Source organism: Castanea sativa, chromosome 1 (assembly GCF_040712315.1).
Source record: "Castanea sativa cultivar Marrone di Chiusa Pesio chromosome 1, ASM4071231v1".
Lineage (NCBI taxonomy): Eukaryota > Viridiplantae > Streptophyta > Magnoliopsida > Fagales > Fagaceae > Castanea > Castanea sativa.
Genome location: NC_134013.1, coordinates 88574406 through 88597233, shown reverse-complemented (window position 1 = coordinate 88597233; position 22828 = coordinate 88574406). Strand labels below are relative to the sequence as shown.

The 22828-nt window shown below is 33.2% G+C and overlaps 1 protein-coding gene across 1 annotated transcript; it reads right to left on the bottom strand.

Moving 5' to 3' along the window:
* Positions 1-16571: 16571 nt before the first annotated feature.
* Positions 16572-22346, bottom strand: LOC142618847 (serine carboxypeptidase-like 17). Its single transcript, XM_075791883.1, has 14 exons — positions 22055-22346; positions 21829-21965; positions 19500-19576; positions 19289-19411; positions 19027-19129; positions 18879-18916; positions 18684-18785; positions 18313-18399; positions 18086-18238; positions 17872-17943; positions 17680-17798; positions 17149-17262; positions 17001-17055; positions 16572-16906 (listed from the first exon to the last, which is right to left on the bottom strand). The coding sequence occupies exons 1-14, from the start codon at positions 22228-22230 to the stop codon at positions 16823-16825; spliced, it is 1440 nt and encodes a 479-aa protein (XP_075647998.1). The 5' UTR covers positions 22231-22346; the 3' UTR covers positions 16572-16822.
* Positions 22347-22828: the final 482 nt, after the last annotated feature.

Below are 22828 nucleotides of genomic sequence, written 5' to 3'. Positions count from 1 at the left end.
TCTGTTGATATGAATTCCCCAAATCCTTGTGGGTCTTCAACATGACTTGTTGATATAAATTTCCTGTTTGGATAAACCTAGATCCTTGTGGGTCTTCTACATGATTTGTGCTGTCAGATTGAGAGATGAGAGGAAGCAAACAGATGAAAATTGATATTCACCCAAAAAAGGAGAGAGGGATTAAGAAGATAAATTTAAGATTTAAAGCAACTACAAAGTAACTTTATTCATGTTGTACGTCTCACTCATGAGCTGAGTGTTAACAGTGAAAGGTGCAATATTCTTAGAAACTAGAAAATTTGAGTCATTAAGTCAGTGATCTTGTGTAGGTTGATCTGGATTTTTTTTTGGGTATGTTCTTCGTGTTCAAGATTTGTGTGAATAGAGAGAGAGAGAGAGACAAATATCACTTTTTGATCTCTTTCTCTTGCATTTTTGTGCTATTTTTTGTTTTGGGAGGAGAAAGACATAAAACTTGAGTAAAAATACCTATTTACCCTTAATTTTAACAGAGGTGGATTACGGCAGAGCAACGGTAGGAACCACAGGTGGGCAAAATATCAAACTTTAAACCACAGATAGACATATCAAATTAGAGGCAAACCACGTGTAAACAAAATGTAATTATCCTTAAAATTTAACTACTTCTGTGGTTCTACAGCCTCACCATTAAATTATTGTAGTTATGTGAGTCAGTGTGGCGACAAGCATGGCTACCGTGAAGTGAATTGACGTGCCGACAAGCTTGTGGGATCAAGCTATAATTAGATTCTTTGTATTTATGACTCAATGGGATGTATCTGAACATACTTTGTCCTGAGATCTTTATTTTTTAGTTTTAATGAATTCCCCTTTTCACCACAAAAAAAAAAAAAAAAAAAAAAATCACAGGATTCGCCACATTCCTTTTATTTCCGCATAAATTTGTCCCTTGGATCCTAGCAAATAAATATAAAGCTTCTATGCATAATGCGAAATGGAAAATGTAAGACTAAAATACAGTTCACCTCTAAAAATTTGGGATTTTTTTTTTTTCATTTATGTTTTAAAATTTTTATTTTGTCCAATAAAGTTTAGAATTGTTTTCATATTGGCTCTTTATGTTTCAAAATTTTCATTCAACGACCACGCATCCTTCTTGCGGTGGTTACTTCACAAATATAAGTACTTGTAGGGTGAAGGGCAGTGACGAACCTACAGTGGGGCAGGGGGGGCTATAGCCCGCCCACCCCCACCCAAAAAAATAAACTAGGATATATATGTTTGTGTGTGTGTTAAAATTTTACATTTTGGTCTTAATAGCCCCCATTTAAAAAAAAAAACTGGTATACATATTTAATTTGGAAAATTAAGATTTACTCTTAAATATATATATTTTTGGATCTCCTCTGGAATAGCATCGAGTTCTATTTTAATAATTGTGTTGAAATGTTTAAGAAACACTTATTTTATACATCATACTTTGTTGATATTTTTATAATATCAGATGTTTAAGAAACACTTATTTTATATGTAGTATTTTGTTGAATATGATATAGATGTTAGTTTTTATATTCATAAAAAAAAATAAAAAAAATTGTTTCAAGCTTTGGCCACCCCCATGTTCAAATCCTAGTTCCGTTCCTGGTGAGGGGTGATGAGGGCAATAGTCAAAATTCAAGTCTCTAAGAGTGACCTTCACACACATACACACTTAGATTATATTATAGTAAAATTTCTATCTTATATAATAAAAAAAATTATTTCATTTTGTCTTTTAAAGTTTGGACTAGGTTTCATATTGATCCTTTATGTTTTATAATTTCCATTTTCATGAAAGGCCAAATAGATAATTGAATAAAAAATGAATGGTCAAAATGACAATTTTGCAACTATAAGAGGCATACCTAGTGCACAAAACTTCCACTTTTGCATGGTTTGAAGGTGTTCTGGGATACAAATTATACCTGATGTAACTTTAAGTAATATTACACTAACCAATAATTTTAAATTGAATGTAAATTTTGACAAATCCACCATTAGATTATACTATCTTCATATATTCTCCATGCTTGCAAAATTTCAGGGTGATCAAAGATCAATAGACATGTCATCTATTAGTTGTTTAAAATCAAGTTTTTGTAGTTTGAAATAACGCATAAAAGATTAGTTTATGGATCGAATAGCAAATTACATTTGATCGGCATGAAATTTGGCATGTATGTTAAGAATATATAGAACATGTAATTCAACAGTTGAATTTTCAAAATATGAATTCAATAATAAGTTATTGAGTAATGTAACATTACTTAGAGTTACATCAAGTATAACTTGAACTTAGCCCTATATATATATATATATATATTGGAGATGTTATTCCCAAATTTGAACCCGTGACCTGTCGTTTTTGGTGAAAGGTGCTTACGATCATACCAAGGCCTCAATCTGTTTTGAAACTTAAATGGCCAAAATGAAAATAACCTCAAACTTTATGGGTCAAAAGTGTACTTTAGTGAATATTAAAGATACTTCAAAACATAGTCAAGCATATTCAGCTTGAAACTTGTCCTTTTAATTTTGAGTGGGAAAAGGATAGTTTTCATGGATATTAAAAATTAGCTTACTTCCACTGCTGAGTAACTTTTACTTAAAAGAACTTCAAAACTTACTAAGTAACTTTTACAAATTGTTTAGGTTTGGCTTACTTCCTCTGCTATTGTGCACTAGAGGAGACACAAGCACAACAAGTGTCAACCTTGTGTCCCATTTAGTGTATAAGAGCACTACATGGTAAGTTTTACTTGTTGTTAAGTTTAAATTACTAGGCAAAATTGGCGGTCGCGTAGTATTTTTTCTTTCTTATGGACATTGGAAGACTCACTATTTTTCCAATATAACCAAAAATATTATTAAGCCAAACAAAAAGAATTAAACAATCAAAGGTCCTAACCCATCTTATTCCTCTCAAACAAAATTATAATTTGGAAGAGAAAAGATGCCCATTAGACTTATACCAAGCAGGCCATTTTGCTATTCTATGAGCAAGATCGAGTTTCCTATGTACAAACAAACAAGCAAAACCTTAAAATTCAAAGTGTTAACACTTGTCATAAATGTATGTGACACATGCTCAAATTCATCTACTCATCTTACCTTCTCTACACATAGTTCCTTATTATGCCCCAAATCTATATGAATATATATATATATATATATATATATATATATATATATCATATATCATATACTATATATAATTGTAGAAACCTTTTCTTGCAATTAAGACTATGCGAACACATAGGAAAAAAGACCCATTTTAAAAAACTGCCACCTATACAATTAAAAAGTTGCAAAATATCGCACATTGCACTGTTTGAGGGCTTTAAACTTTAAAGTTTATCCCATACACTTTAAACTTTAATGTTTATCCCACACGGTTTAAAACAAATTTCGATTAAATTGAAAGGTTGAGAGAATTTGAGAAACAGAGGGAGAGAGAGAGCGAGTCACAAAGAGTGGAGAGAGAGAAAATTTTGAGAAATTTGTCTGCCAACTACGTCAAGCTGTAAGACAATCCAATCCAACCCCCGAACAGTTAAAGTGTTGCGTGAATTCATGCAACGTTGGAGTCCCAAAATCGTCTTCCTTGTAGAGACTAAGCTAAATAAGAAGAAGATGGAGAAGAGAAGAAGGTCCATGAGTCACCTCAACTACCTCTTTGTGGCTAGTGAGGTTCAAAGTGGAGGATTAGCAATGATATGGACAAAAGACACTAATTTGGATATCATGACCTACGGTCCAAATCACATTGATGCTATTGTCACTGAATCTGATTCTGGTTTTAAATGGAGGATTACAGGTTTTTATGGGCACCTTGATGCCAATCAAAGGAACGAATCGTGGAAGCTGCTTGACAGACTCAACAATAGGTACCATCTCCCATGGCTCTGCCTATGAGCTTTTAATGAAATCTTGTCTATGAATGAGAAACAAGGAGGGATATTAAGGTCACAACAACAAATGGATGGCTTTAGGCATGTAATAAAAACCTGCAATTTCAAAGATCTTGGTTACAATGGCTCAGACTTCACATGGTGTAACATGAAAGAAGGCAATGACAGAATTTACATGAGGCTAGACAGAGCCCTTGCCACTGCTGATTAGAGTAACCATTTCCCAAACACCATGGTTCACCATCTTAAAGACTCCATCTCAAACCCTTGTGCCCTATTAATCTCTAATGTCCTCACTGCCCAACCTCTGCAGAAGCGTCAATTCCATTTTGAGGCAATGTGGACATAGAAGGTGGAATGTAAAGAGCTCATTGAAAGATTCTGGGACTCATGCCTTGACACAAACACACCTGAGGGCCTTTCACAGGGTCTCAAGCAATGTGCTACTAAGTTATCAAGATGGAACCACTCAGTTTTTGGTCACATCCCAAAGAAGATCCACGATAAAAGGAAAGTTCTTAATTCTCTGGTTTTAAGAGATTCTGAAACTTAGATTTGTTTTTATATTAAGAAAAAGTATTGTTCGCATGCAAATTATTGACATTCAAGAAAAAGATTATAACAATTACATGGGGAAAAATCATGCTTTAAACAAAACAATTACGAATTATTCATGTTATAGACATAAACATTCATCAACATAAAAGGAAGCATAGAAAGGATAGGGTGAAGGAAACAACCTATTGCATGAGCACTCTTTGTTCTTGAGAGGATGTTCTAGGGTTCAAAGAAATTGGTTCAATTCTCTTTGAAACCTAAAAACCCTAATTTTAGCAGCAAACATCAGAGAGGATCAAAGAATATCAGCAATCTTTAACTCTCAAAACGTATGCATCTCAAAGCGTAAAAAAAGGTGTTAAATTATGAGGTTCAACCTCTATTTATAAAAGTCAGTGGACTCTAAAAAATAGATTCAGATGATTAGGGTTTGAATCTGGACGCATCCTTTTGTGAAAAGGTCGAAAATGGTGTGCCTTATCATCACCCAAAGGCCGTTGGGCCAAAGCCCACAAGGAGAAAATTCGGCCCTTTTAGAGTGCCGTTTGGCACTCCAAAAGTGCTGAATTGCCCTCGGGACTCCGAACACTCTTTCATGTTCGAGTGTCATTTGGACTCCTCTTCTAGGGTTTTTTAACCGATCCGTATATCTAGATGTGTTTTCATCCTTTGGCTATGATTTTTTTTATCTCTTTTCTAGATAACTTAGGCTTTTTAAGAACAATTATCTTGTGGATAAATCCCTCAAAATAAATTCTGATAAATTTCAGATTATCCACAATTTTATTGTTATCCAATCATCATTTTTATTCGTATGCATGCATCCCTATTTTAAACACTAATTCTCAACTAATCACAAAGTTATTTAATTAATTTTAATTATTTTACCAATCAAATGTAATTGAACAAGTTTGAAAATAAAGGTTCAAGCTGTGTTTGTTTAGAAATAAACAAACACAAATAATCTTTGTATTTACCTAAGCCCCAATTGTTCATGAATGGTTTGATTGAGTCTATTCATTCATAGCCCCTGTTTGTTTATAGCTTTAGGAATCGAGTGTTTAGATTGTATAGTAGTGCACAAATTGGAGTTTCTACTACCAATTCAATTAAAAAGTTTAATTCCGGTTCCTCAAATATTTAGTAAAAGATGGAAATTTAATCATTTCATTAATTTTCATAATTAATGATAAAATTTCAACTTATGGCATGATATTTGCTCTTTATCATTGGTTTTTGGTGTAGATGAAGTTCAAACAACAAATCTCTTATTCAAAAACAAAAAATTTTACTAATTAAGCTAAAGTTTGATAATAGATTTGCCTCTCATTCAATTGTCCTTCATTCTATTCTCATACATGTTATACATGACAATCTCACATTTTTATAATTTTCTTTTTGGCATTTTCTGCCAAATAGCATATTTTAGGAAAAATATACCCTGCCAAACTTATTTAGTTATGTAGATCTTTTTTGAAACTCGAGTTTGTCAAACTCAAGTTTCAAACATTATGGGTTCACATGGCAATCTGACTAACATAATACTTGGAACTCGAGTTTCACTTAGGTTGCGTTTGAGATTAGAGTTTAAAGTTAGTTTATTTTACTATTTAACTTATTTTTGCTACTATTCAGCTAATTTTTGCTACTATTCATGGGTCCCACTACACCTTTTGGTATTATCCATAGATTTCATTGTACTATTTCAGCAAATTTTTACTTTTATCTACAATTCTTTCAGTGAGTTTCAACTAAATAAACTATTCTCAAACAGAACCTTAGAACTTGAGCTCCAAAAAAAGTGCTACATAACTAAATAAGTTTGGCAAATTGCGTTTCTCCTAAATTTTTCCTTAAATTATGCTATTTGAAAAAATTAGCCCTTTTTTTTTCTTCTCTTTTCTTCCTTTCTTCTCTAGCCTCTCAGGCCGCCACCTCTCTCACAAGCATCCCAAACCATGCTCACTTGCTTCATGATGGTAAGGCTCATTGGCTAAGGGTGAATGGGATGGTCCATTGTGAACTCCCTATGGATCTGGTCTTTAATGACCTATGGGCCATATATTCTCACTCACTCCTTGACACCCAATAACCCGTTGCACACCTCAATTACCTAGGTCTCTGGTCGTTTCATTGAAGTTTGAAATATTATAAAACTCACTGAGGGTAAAGGGGACTTAAACATGATGCTTATATGAGAAATAACAAGTTACAAAATTGGTTGACAATAAATCAAGCAAGAAAATCAACACTTTTTTGAGACCTATTGTAGATTTGTTTAGAAATTGAACTTGATCAATCAACCCCAAGTAGCGGGAGGCACAACATAGCATTCCAGGAGAGAATTCTTTCCAATATGTGGCTTTGTAATCTTCTTTGATTCGATAAGGTCTTCAACGTCATGACGGAGACAAGCAAATTTATCCGTATAGTGACCTTTGCTTTGACGTACTCACAATACTCGTTGGCAAAGTAATTTGGAGAAGAGATATTTGGAGTATACCTACCAAGATCCAATGGCTTCATAATTCCTTTGGTTGATAAATCCTTGAATGCTTTTGACAAAGGCATGCCCAGTGGGGTCAGCTCTCTTGGTCCATTGCAAGCATGAACAATAGTAACATCATTTGACTTGCCTTCGCATGGCCTACTTGTCCTAAATTCCTTTGGGTACCTATAGACACCTCATTCTGTACTTGGTTAATAAACTATTGTCCCCGGTCTCAATGATGAGCTTGACATGACTACAAAAGGTAATTGAAATTATTTTGATAGTTTGAAAGTAATCACAACTCAAAAGTGCTCAAATCGCTTTGAAAACAATGCTAAAATGACCTTTGCTCACTGTTTTGGACATAACATTTTATACAAAAAGAATTTTTGACTGAAATTTATTTCATTGGAAAGTAGACATCATGGGCTTTAATTTGAACACAAATTTTTCCTAACTTGAACTAAAATTGAGTGAGTTATGACTATTTGAATTTGGGCCAACTGGGCTGTCTGATTTTCTGGGTTTTAAAAATTTATTTTAAGGGCCAAAAAAATAATGTTTTGGTGTGGGCTGGCCCATGGACCATTGAGAACATCCAAAGATCATGAAAAAGTCTGAAAACCCTAATTTTAACTTATAAATACTCACTTTATGCCTCCAATCAAAACCCTAGCTAGAGAGAGTCATTTTTTAGCCTCCATCTTCTCTAAAACCCTAATTCTCTTTTCTAAAACAAATACACATCACCTCTGCATGTTTTTGACAATTCAAAAACCTCTCTTTAGTTAGTTCTAAGGCAGAAACTATTTTCCCAATTTGATTTCTCAAAAAAAAATTCAAAACTAATCTTGTTTTTGAGTTGTGATTACCTATAAACTATTGAAATCTTCTTTTTCCTTGATATCTCATTGAATCTTGTTGTGTAGGCACTGAAGGGCCAGTTAAATGGCAATCAAGTTTGTATTCCATAGCAAGGTAAGTCTCTCTTCATGGCTTTTCCTTGATTTGGTTCTTTTATAATTTATGTTTTTGTTGTTCTTAGTTAATTTATATGTTATTAATGCTTAGAAATATGTTTTGTCTTGTTTGATTTTATTTTGTTTTGTTTCATCATGTTTTAAATGGAAAGTTGATATGATTTGATATATCAATAAATATATTGTGAGGTGTTAAGTGTTGCTCATGTTTGTTGTTAGATCCAATGCATGTTCAAGAATAAATTTTGTTTTATTTATCTTTGATATCTTTATTGTTAGTTTAGGTTGTTTAGTTTTATATTAGAAGCATGCTAGGTTTGGTTTGATTGTTATTTTTTTGAAATTGTGTTTTTTGGGTGTGTATGCATGCGCATACTAAAGGCTTGGGTACGCATACTCATGTCCAGAGATGCAGATTTAGAGTTCTTAAAATTTTGATTGTTTTGCTTAGTTTTAAATTCTCTGTTTAAAGTCTTGTTGAGTCTAATTTTCACATGTTTAGGCCTAGGGTTAGTAGAATAACATGTTTCACATGCTTTGGTTGTTGAATTGATAATTAGGGTTTATATCTTAGTTGAATCACCTGAACATGCATATAAACATGAACATGCATTGATACACAGTTGTTGTGGTGCTATGAGGTAAGTGAGGCAAGTTATGAATAATTACATGAACATGCATTTAATTGGGATGATGAGCATGATATGGTTTATGAACATGATGAATATGCTTGGCTAATACCATGATGCTATGCTTGGATGTTTCGGATATGCTTGATGTTAATGCCTTGTTGATGCTACCGTATTGTGATATGCTTGCTGCCTTGGATGAGATGAGATAGATGTATCATTGGGTTATGATATATCATGATAGATGAGTGATTAGGTTTTGGGATGACTGATGTCATGTTGATTGTTGGATGGATGCTAGCGTGTGTGTGAGTATAGATGCAATGTTGAACGTGCCTTTAATAGGTTTAAGAAGTAAGATTCAATGAGAGGAAGTCAATGTTAGGGTTGGGCAATTTTGGGTGCCTAACACCTTCCCAAGACTGTACTTTAACTCTGAACGCATATCTTTGGTAGTAAGATCTAGGTGGCAACTCCCCCTTGTGTCCACAGTGGCAACTCCGCTGGGTATTGTGAGTTTAATTCCTATGTATCATATGTCTTAACCTTAATAAAGACTTATTCAATACTTGTTTGTACACACATCACTTGGTTTTATTGTCCCTTTTACCTTGGTTGGTGATGAGTTTGAAGATGGAAGGCTCCATTCAAGCCCAAGTCTTCCGAAGCTCATCCCACTAACTCACAATCAATGCCACCGCTTATAATTGGCCATCGCCTATATCTTGTGATCACATAATTCCAAAGGACAAATAAAAGATGTAAAGGTGAAAGGATGACCCAAGAGTTATGATATACCCTAAGAATGTTGGAAAGAAGAAAAAAGAAAAAAAAGGAGTTATTACACATAAGAGGCTTATCCCAAAGTCCAAAGGTATATCTTAACTTGAAAGGTTCATAAGGCCATAACCTAATTGTTATCATAAGCCCAAATCAAAAGGCCTTTTGAAAAAGAGGACCTTGGGCCTAAGGTAACAAGTATGTTATGGACTTAGCATCCAATATCCTTCAAAGTCCAAAATGAAACTCCTTAATCTTGGGTCTCTTTGTTGCATGCCTAGGCCCAAAATGATGAGAATTTCATGGACTTTGAGAGGAAGGCTACAATATATCCTAGCTAGAGGGCTACTTCAAAAAAAAAAAAAATTTTAAAAAAGAAGAATTTTTTTTTTTTTTGAAAAGAAGAAAAGTTTTCAAAAAAAAAAATCTTTGTAAATAATTTTTTAAGAAGTGAAATTTTCAAAATAAAAAAAAGAGGGAAAAGTTTACGAAAAATAATTAAAAAATAATAATAATAATTTTTAAAAGAAAAATTCAAAAAGAAGATGAAAGATGATCCACAAAGTCAAGATATACCCTAAGTTTTGGGCCCATTCAAAAAAAAGTTCAAATCAAAGGGGCCCAAGATCATGAGTATACCATAGACTTTGGAGAAAGGCATTGAGCCATAAAGTCATACCATACCTTAGCTTTTGGGTCGAAATTCAAAAATCTTTTTCAAAAAACAAGAGAGTCCAAGATCATGAGTATGTTATAGGCTTTATTGAAAAGATGTTGAACCTGATGAATCCAAAAATCGTCAGTTTGGTCACTCATCCAATCTAGAACTTTTGATGGGTTTTTGAGATCTACAAAAGAAATAAAGCTAGTCGAAGAGACCACTGGGGTGAGCCCTGGTGGGAGAGCCCTCGATGCTTCAGTCAGTATCCGCCCATTAATTTTGTATATAGATTGCATTTTGTAGTCTTTTTAATGTACCTTAGCAAATGGAGAGATTGTCCCTTTATAGGTAGCTTGGATAATTGTTGTGCTCATAATCATCTTCATGTACATAATTGCAGGTAATTATTTCTCTGTGTGTAACGGTCTCCGTCTTAATGGGAGTTTAAGGTTGATGAGTAACGGTCGTCATTAATGTGTTGAATGTGCTTGAGACGTTACATCTTTTTCCATGATGATCTACTAATGTTGCAAGGTCATCCATATTCATAAACAACTTTAATGATTTTTCTGGACTCATCAGTTGCCCCCCATTCCCAAGCCTGATTTTATGTTAGTCAGGTTTAGGGAATTTCCTTGACTTGTTTAGATTTAGACTTTTTTGTCTTTCAATCAATTTCTTCTTTAAGGATGGTGGTTTATTTATGACGACTTCTTGGTGTCTGCCTTTGGAAGGTCCTTTTGGATGTTTGAAGGATCATTGCTTGATCTTGTGAATGGGCTAATTTCTTTGGATGACCATTTTTTATCACTGCTGAAGAGCAAGGTGATTTCTTTGGATGATCATTTTTTATCAAAATTATTCTCTTATAAATAATTTTATCCTTATTGCTTTGGACGATTTAATTCTTGCACAAAGAATTTACTGTTGAACACTTGTACTCTTGCATGAAGAATTCGTCATTGAACGATTTTACTCTTGCATGAAGAGTTTATCGTTAAATGATTTGTTTCTTATATGAAAAATTCTATCAATATTACTTTGGATGATTTAATTCTTGCACAAAGAATTTACCGTTGAATAATTTTACTCTTGCATGAAGAATTTATCATTGACCGATTTTACTCTTGCATGAAGAGTTTATCATTAAATAATTTTATTCTTATATGAAGAATTTTATCATTATTAATTTGGACGATTTAATTCTTGCATAAAGAATTTACCGTTGAACGATTTTACTCTTTCATGAAAAATTTATAGTTGAACGATTTTACTTTTGCATGAAGAATTTTATCGTTGTTAGTTTGGAAGATTTAATTTTTGCACAAAGAATCTACTGTTGAATGATTTCACTCTTGCATGAAGAATTTATCGTTGAACAATTTTACCCTTGCATGAAGAGTTTATCATTAAATGATTTGATTTTTATATGAAGAATTTTATCAATATTACTTTGGACAATTTGATTCTTGCACAAAGAATTTACCGTTGAACGATTTTACTCTTGCATGAAGAATTTTATCGTTGTTACTTTGGACGATTTAATTCTTGCACAAAGAATTTACCATTAAACGATTTTACTCTTGTATGAAGAATTTATCGTTGAACGATTTTACCCTTGCATGAAGAGTTTATCATTAAATGATTTGGTTCTTATATGAAGAATTTTATCATTATTACTTTGGACGATTTAATTCTTGCACAAAGAATTTACCATTGAATGATTTTACTCTTGCACGAAGAATTTATCGTTAAACGATTTTACACTTGCATGAAGAATTTTATCGTTGTTACTTTGGATGATTTAATTCTTGCACAAAGAATTTACCGTAGAACGATTTTACTCTTGCATGAAGAATTTATCGTTAAATGATTTTACTCTTGCATGAAGAATTTTATAGTTGAATTTTTGGGACGGTTACTTCTTGAGTAAACAAATGATCACATGGGATTGTAGCTTCTTTTGAAATTTTGTAGCTTTAGGCCTCCTTGAGATCATGCCACTTTGGACCTTCTTGAGGTTATGCTGTTGTCTAAAGTAAGTTGCACATGCGTTTCAAGTCTACGAGACTCAATTGAACTTCTTAGATTCATGACGAAGAAGCATATGCTACTAATAATATAGCTATATTAGCTGTGATAGTTGCAACAATTTTATAGCAATATTTTCAACATGTTCTACACATTTGTGATAATCATGCAGGCTTGATACGTATTTAGTTCCAATAAAGAAAGAAAGAAATGAGTTACCTCGACAGAAGAACTTAAATCTCGATATTATTTTTGTACAAACCTTGATTTTTTCATTGTTTTAGTCTTCTTGATGGGCTCTCTCTCTTTTAAGATCTCTTTTGTTAGGCTTAACATGTTCAAGGCCTAGATCGCTTTTGCTTCTTTTTTTTTGTTTTTTTTTTTGTAAGCGCTAGAACTAGGCCACATTGTTGCCCCCATTCAAACATAAAAGGTGCAATTGATGTTTGTTGATGACTAGAGGAATGACCTTTTAATGGATTGAACCTATTTGCCTTGAGGGATTTTTATAGAAAGCCCACCTTTGCAAGGACCCTATAACAAGCATGCTTGGCTTGGAACCACTTTGCTCACATGGCGAGTAAAATAGATATGTGTGTGATACTTTTGGTACCCTTCTAAGCTAATTTCTTTTCAACAAGCTCTTCTTTGTTGGCTTCAAAGCTACAGGGGCATGACTCGCCATTTGTGATGTCAAAGGAATTCTAACAACCTTTGGTTGTATTCCCCTTTTCCACTTAAGAGTTTTTGATCTCTTTCTTGGCTTGCTTTTCTTGACAAGTTCTTATTCTAAAGTTTGTAATCTTAAGAATATAGGTACAGACAAGCTAGTCTAGTTACACTAGTGAATAGTTTAGTACTTTTACTATGTGAAGTGTTAGACTTAGAGCGACATTGTCAAGCAAGAAGTTCACAAATAATATTAACCACAAATGTATAAAAATTTTTGGGGCTTAATATTTATTTTATATAAATGAAGTGTAATTTAGTTCATACCAAGCACTGAATTAGTAACTCGGTTTACGAAAGCATGATGCTTTAACATACAAAAACCACCAAAGATTTCTTGAAACCATGTGGCGGGATTTATGCATCAATTGTAAAAGCATGTTGGACTAGTATACAGAAGTAAAAATCAAAACTTCAAACGCGTACATAGCCAAACCATTTTGGTACAACATGCTATATCTTTTCTGTTTATCGAATTCATATGGACATAATCTGATACTATTTTGAGAGTAGATTGTATGTTAATATGTAACAATTCAAAAAATGTTCTTTCTCAAAGTCAAAGCAGCATGTATAATTGGGAAAATTTAAATCATGATCGTTATGTGTGAATCTATATGCTCATAAGATTTCTCCTTAACTGGTCCTTAATTGCAATACTTAAGCACCATAAATTCATAACCTTAACTCACAATATAATTGACAGGTTTCTAGGTAGATTTATTCACCATGTAAAGAAGATAACCATGGATTTTAATTTGTAACTGAAATACTATTTCCTGTATTTTTTCTTTATTCGATTTCAATATATATTAGTCAATTGCTTGTTTACTGATCCTTTCAATTGACATAGGAATTAATATTAAATTAAACATAAGAGGCACATGATGACACATGCTATTGGTGAATAACATGGTGCATGGGCTTATTGCCCATTCATCTTATTACCCATTTAGCCTTATGACTTATAAGTCATGCACATGGGCTAGCTTTAGGGTTCCCCCATCTTCTAATAGATGGACAGCCTAGATTTATTAATCATAAGAAATCGAATTGAAATTATCATGTAACATACCAGGCAATATGTATGTTTGAAGAGAACGTTCCCCTCTTTGATCTCCTTTTTGGCAGGCTTGTCTTGATAAGTTCCCTTTAACACTGTTCATCATCTCTAGACCGCATAACATCACCATACGTGGTTTTTCAGAAAACTTTATTTGTTATACATCCTCTTTTGTGGATATTTTCAATCTCATAGATGACTGCTACAAAATTAGTTTTCTTGGACATGTATATATAATGTTTTTGCCAAACATACGTAAATCATACATAAATCAAGATAGTTTTCACAAGGTGTAGTTGTAGCAGAAAAATAGAATATTTATTATCGTTGGCTTCCACCTCTCTAATACTGATTAGATTTGGCTCAACTTGGCTCATTGGATTTTCTCTTATGTCCAATTTTAGAGTTTCTAAATTTGGTAAGATAGTAAAATCTGACTTTAGCCTCTTTAGTGTCTAAACTCTAAAATTATGATATAATTTCGGTAAGACAAAAAATTTTGGCTTCAACCTTCTCTAGTGCCAAAAATTAAGATTTATTATCTTTGGCATGGCAATAATATTTCACTTCCTTTTTTTTCTCTTAGCAAGATGCATTAGGAGAAAGTAGTGAAATAAAAAGCCATAATTAATCACATAATGCATGAATATCAACCAAGATGCTATCAGTATACCAATTATTTAATGCTATAAAGAGACACAAATGATCTCTTCGTGTTATAATAGGAAATGTAGTAAAGCTGTAAAACCCTTTTTATGGCTATAATCAGGATATCAATTAGGCCATAACATATAATTATATTTGGATTTAATGGCAAGGATCTCAAAGGCATCGGTTTGACTTCTTAGCCACTAATCTTCTTTGAATTATGTAGGTTGTAGCAATTAAGGTATTCATTCCCCTTGGCTTCCACACATACCCAATGCTGATTGGGTTTAGACTTTCTTTCCTTGTTTTAAACTTAATTTCATGTTTAAAATTAGGATTCTGAATTTGGCAAGATAATAAAATTTGACTTTTGCCTTTTAATGTCCAAAATTATAATTTTAGTCTAATAAATTTTCTCTAATGTTCAAGCATTGAGATTTATTACCTCTTGCAAGGCAGTAATATATTGACTTCATCTTTCCTATTTAGGCAAGATATGTTTAGGAAAGAAAAAGGGTGATAACTAGCAAGTGGCACCATACATGTGTCAACATGAACATAGTTGAATTTTGTGCCAAACAAGTGTGTCTAACATAAGGCATGCAACTAAACAGTACATGTGAAATTGTGAATGATAAAAATGGGATTCACACCACATTGGGTTGATTGTATTTATCTTAAGCAACATGTATATATTCATATGTGTGTGTGTGTATATATATATATATATATACATATATATGCGCAATACATCTCATCAATTGTAGCTTAAGTTTTTTTTATAAAAGCCTTTAGCCGAGACTATGATTCCCATTCCTTCCATTTATAGATCACCATATATAGCAACTTCAGTATGATTAAGTTGAGATCTAGAATAAATATAGAAAGACAAAGCTGTGATTTGGGACTACCATTACTATGGTTGACCTGAGCAATGATACTCAAAGGAAGGCTCAGTGGGTTAGGCCATGTATCTTTGTGGCGATTTTATCTTTGCTCTTGCTTATTTTTATTTTTTATTTAAATAAAGGTATAAGAATTACCTTGGGTTCTTGATGCGAACCATCTTGTTCGTGCCCAGGGTTGTCGACCCACAGTAGCAGGATGACATTTTTTGCCAAATCACGTCAAGGTGATTTGATTTGGCCTCCAAATTTCACGTGCATGTCCTCTTAGGGTGGAAGGCACTGCAAGACTGCTTTTGTAGCAAGCGGATCTGCTTCTATTGAAGGATCTTTACATGATATTCCATCTATCTGATCGAGACTTACTACAGTATCATAGTGTTCATATTTTTTTAATGAACTAAGTGACCCTTTGTAACGGGAAGAGAACAATGACTTGTCTTTTTCCAACAGAATGGGCCAAATTGATGAAACCGAAAATCGTCAGTTAGGTCACTCGTCCAATCTAGAGCTTTTGACAGGTTTTTGAGATCTACAAGAGAAATAAAGCTAGTCGAAGAGCCATTGGGGCTCACCCCGGTGGGGGAGCCTCTGATACTTCAGTCAGTATCTATCCATATATTTTGTATATAGATTGCATTTTGTAGTCTTTTTGACATACTTTAGCAAATGGACAGATTGTCCTTTTTATAGGTAGCTTGGGTAGTTGTGCTCATAATTATCTTCATGTACATAATTGCAGGTAATTATTTCCCTCCGTATAACAGTCTCCGTCTTAATGGGAGTTTAAAGTTGATGAGTAACGGACGTCATTAATGTGTTGAATGTGCTTGAGTGATTACATCTTTTTCCATGATGGTCTACTAATGATGCAAGGTTGTCTATATTAATAGATGACCTTAATGATTTTTTTGGACTCATCAAACTAAGACAGGAATCAATTTTTGATGTAGGCGGAGATTGAATCTCATATCTCTTATTCAACCATTAGAGACTTTATCAATTAAGTTAACTAAAACCCACTTCTCCTTTGAATCTTTGATAGACTTATATGGTGATACCTCTGTGAGAAAGAAGACTAGGAATTACCTCATCTCACATCCGTACTAAAAAAGACTAACTGAAGCTACAATAAATTCATGTATACCATACATATCGTGTACCTTTTATTTGGACCAACTGATGTGGATTTTTTTATTTAAGAAACTGATGTGGTTTTTCGAACATTGTTGTAAACTTGTAATTAGACAGACAAAGCACTAAATGACTAAAAGATTACAACTGCTTTCATCTAAAAAAAACTACACAAATGCAAGAACCTCACTTCATGATCAAATGTCCCAAATTATTGAAGCTTCAATCACTTATTACAGAGCTCAGAGGGAGAGAGAGAGGAACAAAAAAAAAACCACTTATTACAAAGGGTAATAATGGACCCACCTTTGAAACATGTTATAACATTCTCTACGGTAGTACTCTGGTGCAGTATGACCAGCACCCTATATCCAATACAACAGGGAAAAAAAAATGTTACTTTTCTTTGTAGATCAAAAATAAAGAGATGAATCAATAATAAGAGTATGGTTTACTTGCCTTTACAGTTGCAAATGTTAAACGAAATCCATTCTCAGAATACTTTCTTGTGTACCTAAATTAAACAAGCGGCATAGCTAAGAAATGGATCTTTTTTTTACAAAATACTCAAAGCTTATGAAAGATTAGATTGCAACAAATTACTCACCCTGCAATTTGACCATCAACAAGCCAAGGTCGCCAATCATTGACAATAGTCAAATTAAGTGACTTTATCCATTGTTCTGTGCCCACAAATGGGACAACCATATCACGATCACCACTGTTAAAATGAGAAAATCTTTAGAAATGAGCAACTAAAAATAATCTAATTGATGGAATAATTTATAATTAGACTCAAAATTAGTGAAATTTAAGATCATCAAATTTAATGCGAGTCAATTTCCTTTATCAAGAATCCTCCACTAAGCAATTTTCATCCATATTTTGATGGTAAGTGTAACATTCAGTAAATTGATACATTTGAGGGGAGAATCAAAACTGATTTCAATGTTTATACACCAAATTTTAAAGTAGACATGCCCTTGGTTTCATTTTATCAGCTTGATATCAACTTAGCTTAGATTATTTTTTTAGTTTATTTTCCCATTTTGATAAAAATTATATCAATTTGTGTGGTTTGATTCACTAATTGCCTCCAACTAGACAATGTTGAGTGCAGAAAATTGCAAGTGATTACCTCTCCACCAGGACTTGTAAGCCTTTCTTACTGAGATATCGATGAACATCAACCACGCTCAAAATATCCTTCGTGTATGATAAGCTCTTGTTGCACCTCTTCCAATCCCAGACAAAACCCTGGTGCCACAAGGATGGCATCTCAATAAACTTATACGGATTCAAATAGCATAACCCTGAAGAATTTATGTACCTGTCGAACATGCAAAGCATCTTGAACTCTGTCATCATTGGACCACATGTATGCTAATGCATAATTAAAATTCTGCAGTTAAAAGTGAACTGGTTAATCACAGAGCTATATATTTATATAATTCAAGAAAAGGGTAATGTAGCTTTCAAAATGAATCACACAAGAACATATCTCACTGTATGTGATGTGGCAATTTATAAGAGGGAATGTTTACCCGACACCAATATTCATGAATTCTTGGTGGAGAAAGTATGAAATCTGCAGAATTTTCTTGTACAGATCTTCTATCCAGTTCTGTATTAAGGCTTGGAGAAGCAAAAGCGCACTTTGGTTCCAAAATATCATTACGAAATAGATCTTTTATGCACTGCAGTTCCGTTTAATCTGTCAGTTTTTGGAAGAAATTGAGTAAAACAATATTATCATTAAAAATCGACTCACTTTTTCGTAATATGCAAGAGCCAAGACACATGCTGTATTGGATGGATCTACGACCACATAGTTCTCTTGGCAACTTGTTTTGAGTTCCTGCAAAGATGTAAACATAAAATCAGCACCAAGGTGTTACAACCATAAGGAAGACATCATAATCAGTCAATATGAAAAATAAGAAATCAGCAAATTCAATACAATGAAAGTAGAGCTTATGTGACATCTTTGCCAACATTTTCAGACTATATGTATATAATAAGAGTCCCGGGATGCCTAAAATGGCGAATTACCAGTGTCCCAAATCTTTAAATTGTAAATAAATATTCAACTTAATTATTTAACCATTATTCTATACTGCATACCAAGTAAACTCCACTCACCTCATAAAGTTCATCTGATATCAGTGCCATCCGATGAGCGAATATTATTTTGGAATTTTCATCAATAACCGAATCTGTACGTGGGCTCCCAATTAAATACCCCTAAATTCATTTGAAAGAAGAATGTCAAAATCACTATGCAACAGCAAAATGAAATGCCCAAATAATTTAAGTGAAATAATATAGGTCATGTACTTTGAGGTTCATTCGTGGCTTGACTTTAGCTGCAATACCTGCAAGTACATGTCATTCCAAGATCAATGAGTAACTCAAAGGGGGATCAACTCCAACATACAAATTCAATTCCACAATTCCACAAATAGTTATCAATAAATTATCTTACCATCTATGACCTTCTTTGTCACTAATGGAACAATAATGCCTGAATAAGAGTCCCCGCCAACAAATAGTTGAACTGGGAGATATTGTGGGTGTTCATCTAGCCACTGCAACATAGCTCAAACACATGAATGGGTATTTAAACTTGTCCAAGACCTCTTATTAATATCTGTAATGGAACATTTTGGATTCCTACATTTCTGCTATAATAATTATCTGTAAACAGAGTGGAATTTTCCTTCTTGAAGGTATGAGCTTTTACACACCTTCCTGAGGAATTGATAGGATTGTTCAGATGATTCTGAATCTGAGGTAGGCCAGCCTTCTGGAGTTCTTGCATAGGAGAATCCAGTGCCAACAGGTGCATCTAGAAATATAATGCTGGCTGTCTGGATAATGATCACAACAGATTAATAACAATTGTGAAATAAGAAACAAGGACAGAAGTAGAGAAGGCTGCTTGCTCAAAATGAGTACCTTTGTCCATGCATATGGATAATATACCAATCTTGGTAAGCCCCCAGTGTAGTTGTTAATCTGAAATTCCAGTGGACCTGCACAAGAATTATCAAATTAGATTACAGCTTTTTTGCTTATGAAAGAAGTCACTCAACTAATTAAAGGCAGGAAAGCCACTCAGCCCACTCTTCACTAATTATCAGAGGCTATGAAACTATTCAAACAGTTGAGGTTGAATTTAACTTGTTCTAATATTTCCTTCTTCAAACCAAACCCTTCTGTGCCAAAAATTTTACAAAATAACTATAACGCTCTTTGATATTGAATGAAATCCACCGCAAAAAGTAAATTATATTGGTGGTCCTCAAGTTACAATAAATTGAAGAAGTCTGAAGTCATTCATTCAAACCTGCACGGTCGCAAACTTTTTACTTGAGCAGATCCAAGTTAGACCTTTTTACTTGTTTTATTTCCCTTTTAAGCCTAACCAACTGGTAATAAGACACTAGCCATCTCTATTAAAAAAATGTACTAAATGTTAGTATATTCGGGCCACCTTTCCTTGTACTCTTCTTTCCACTCCCTCCGTTCCAAACATACTAAAAGTGTTTGTGCATAAAACATTATATCTCATTCAAATATACACTAAGGGGAAAGGAATGTTAGTGCTTGTTACATACACTAACATGCTAATGGAATGGAATGATTATAAGGGAATGGAATGGAATGAAATATATTTAAACAAGAGAAATGAATGGAATGGAATTAAGTAACCTTATTTGGATGTTTTAAAATAAAGGAATGGAAAGGAATGCAAACAAATGGAATGTAAGCAGTATTGTTTGGGAGTAACATAGAAGAAAAGAAATTGAATTATTTTATTACAATATTACTATTAGACCCCTGTTTTAAAATAAAAATGTTGAATATATAGGGGTATTTTGGGAGTTTTAGTAAAAAATTCATTAAATCTAATTTCATTCCCTCCAATTCCTCCCAATTTTGAGGGACTGAAAATTGAAGTTTTAAAGAAATAGAAAAGAATGAGTGTTCCATCCTACCCATTCCATTCCCTCTCACTTAAAATCTCAAACAAGAGAATAGACTTTCTATTCTCTCCATTAAAACTCCCAAACAAAGAAAGAGAAAAATATTTTAAAATTATTATTTTCATTCATTTCCATTTCATTCCATTCCCTACTTCCAATCAAGGGCTAAACAATCTTACTTTCCTGCTTCTCTTCTTATCACATATTAGCCGGTAGGCTCCATAATTAAGTTTGTAACCTAGCCTCTACTTCTCATCTCACATTTGGTGCTCTCACTCTCTCTCTCTCTTCACACTTTTTAACCATCAGAACTCTCTTTCCAGGGCTTATAGATGATTTAAAATTAAACCATGGTAGAATATGACTTTACATTGCGCTTCAAATACTTTCTACCTATATAATCAAAACAAAAATTATCCAACCAAATTACTTAAACCTAAATCATATTTAAGCCCCTAATTTAAAAAAGAATAAAGAAAAGAAAAAAATTACCCGTAGGAGTTTCGATGTCTCGATATTGGTGGGAGGCCAGTATAACCGAGATGGTGACCTCTCAAATTTCTCTCTCTCTTTCAAATGTTTTATTAGTCTCAAGTATTTTGTCTTTTATTTTGGTAATATATAGTGAAATAGTGCGTTTTATTTAACAATTCACAACATTTTTGTATCTCTCTATCTCTCCCCAATGCCTTATCTGATTAGTTATTACTATTAGTCCTTACTTCTTTTTTTTTTTTTTGCTTTTTCTAAAACACTAAAACAGTGGTTATGCTAAAAGCATGAAGATCAGAGAAATGTGTGATATAAGCTTAAGCAATTAATGAGATATCAATGAGATTACAATAAAATAAGTTAACGTGGACTTAACAACCTTAATAAAAGAGGTAAAAAAAAAAAGGCTAATAGCAAAATTAGAGCGCCACTTGGCAGGAACTCATGCACTTTCGCATGAGATCTCTGTTTATATATATATATATATATTGATTTAAAAAATATAATACTATATCCTGCCGTACCAAATGTGAAAGGTTATTCCTAAATCGGTAATGGTTTTTTTCATATTTGTTAATGTATACTTCATACACACAACATCCACAATTTTATGCATAATGTCACATGATTTTATAGATGAACTTCCCAAATGACCATATGTGGAGCCTAATTGAAACAGAAGGCTTTTAATGCAAGTTTGCATCCGCTATGTGCAAATGTTAATTTTCAATTCTAGTTAAAATATCGAAAAGTGTTAAGTCCTAAATGGTTGCAATGAAAGCAAGAACAGAGAGAAATAAGGGTACCAATTTCATAGACAATTCCACAAAAAGAGGAACAGCCAGGTCCTCCTGTAAGCCAAAGAAAAAGAGGGTCTTGTTGAGGATTTCCTTGAGACTCAATGAAATAGTAGAATAGCTCAGAATCCCCCACACTTATGTATCTGAAACGGAAAACCCATTAAAATTTTCGAAATGAAACAAACCTATATATTCTACACTCAAAATGCAGTTCAAACTTCCAAAAACTTACCCTGTTTCGAGTTTAAATGGTAGTTCACCATCAAAGCCAGGCAGATACTTGACAATGGAGCCAGAGTAAACTGTGTTTGCTGAGAAAATTAACACAAGAAGCACACGCAAAGACGCCCATCTTGGCAGACTGACAGTGTTACAGGCCTTCCTTGGAAATAGCATGTGAAATACCATAGCTAACCTCAAAAAAACAGAAGGTAGTGCGTGAAAATTTTTGGCTGCTGTAGTGATAAAGTGCGGGACTTTATAAAGTTGGAGACAGGGACCCAGTGGGAGAAGTGAATTTATGGCACTAAAGTGTTTTTGGCAAATTGTTTGGAGACTATATTTTTGTAATTCTTTAAAATATGTGTCAGTAAAAATGTGTGTAAAAATGTGTATAATGTTATTTAAAATATAAAAATATGAGTTTGAATTGGATGACCAAACAGACCCTAAAAAACTGTACTTTTTTTGTTTTAATGAAAACTTGATAGTGTTTTTAGGACTAATATTACTATTTCTTTTTACCACAATTTTACCATAAATTTGACTTGACAAATGAGAGTGGTTATTTATTATTTTCACATAAACCCATGAGACTTAATTTCGTAATTAGTCTTGAATTTATAATTGATACTCAATAAGGGCCCAGAATAAAAGTGTATTTGATAAAAGTGTTTAATTAAGAGTGTACTTTGAGTCATAATTCTCGATTTAACATATTTGAACTTTAAGCATTGTATTTTGAGAACACACCAGAACATATTTCAATATTTTTGAATAATAGCTC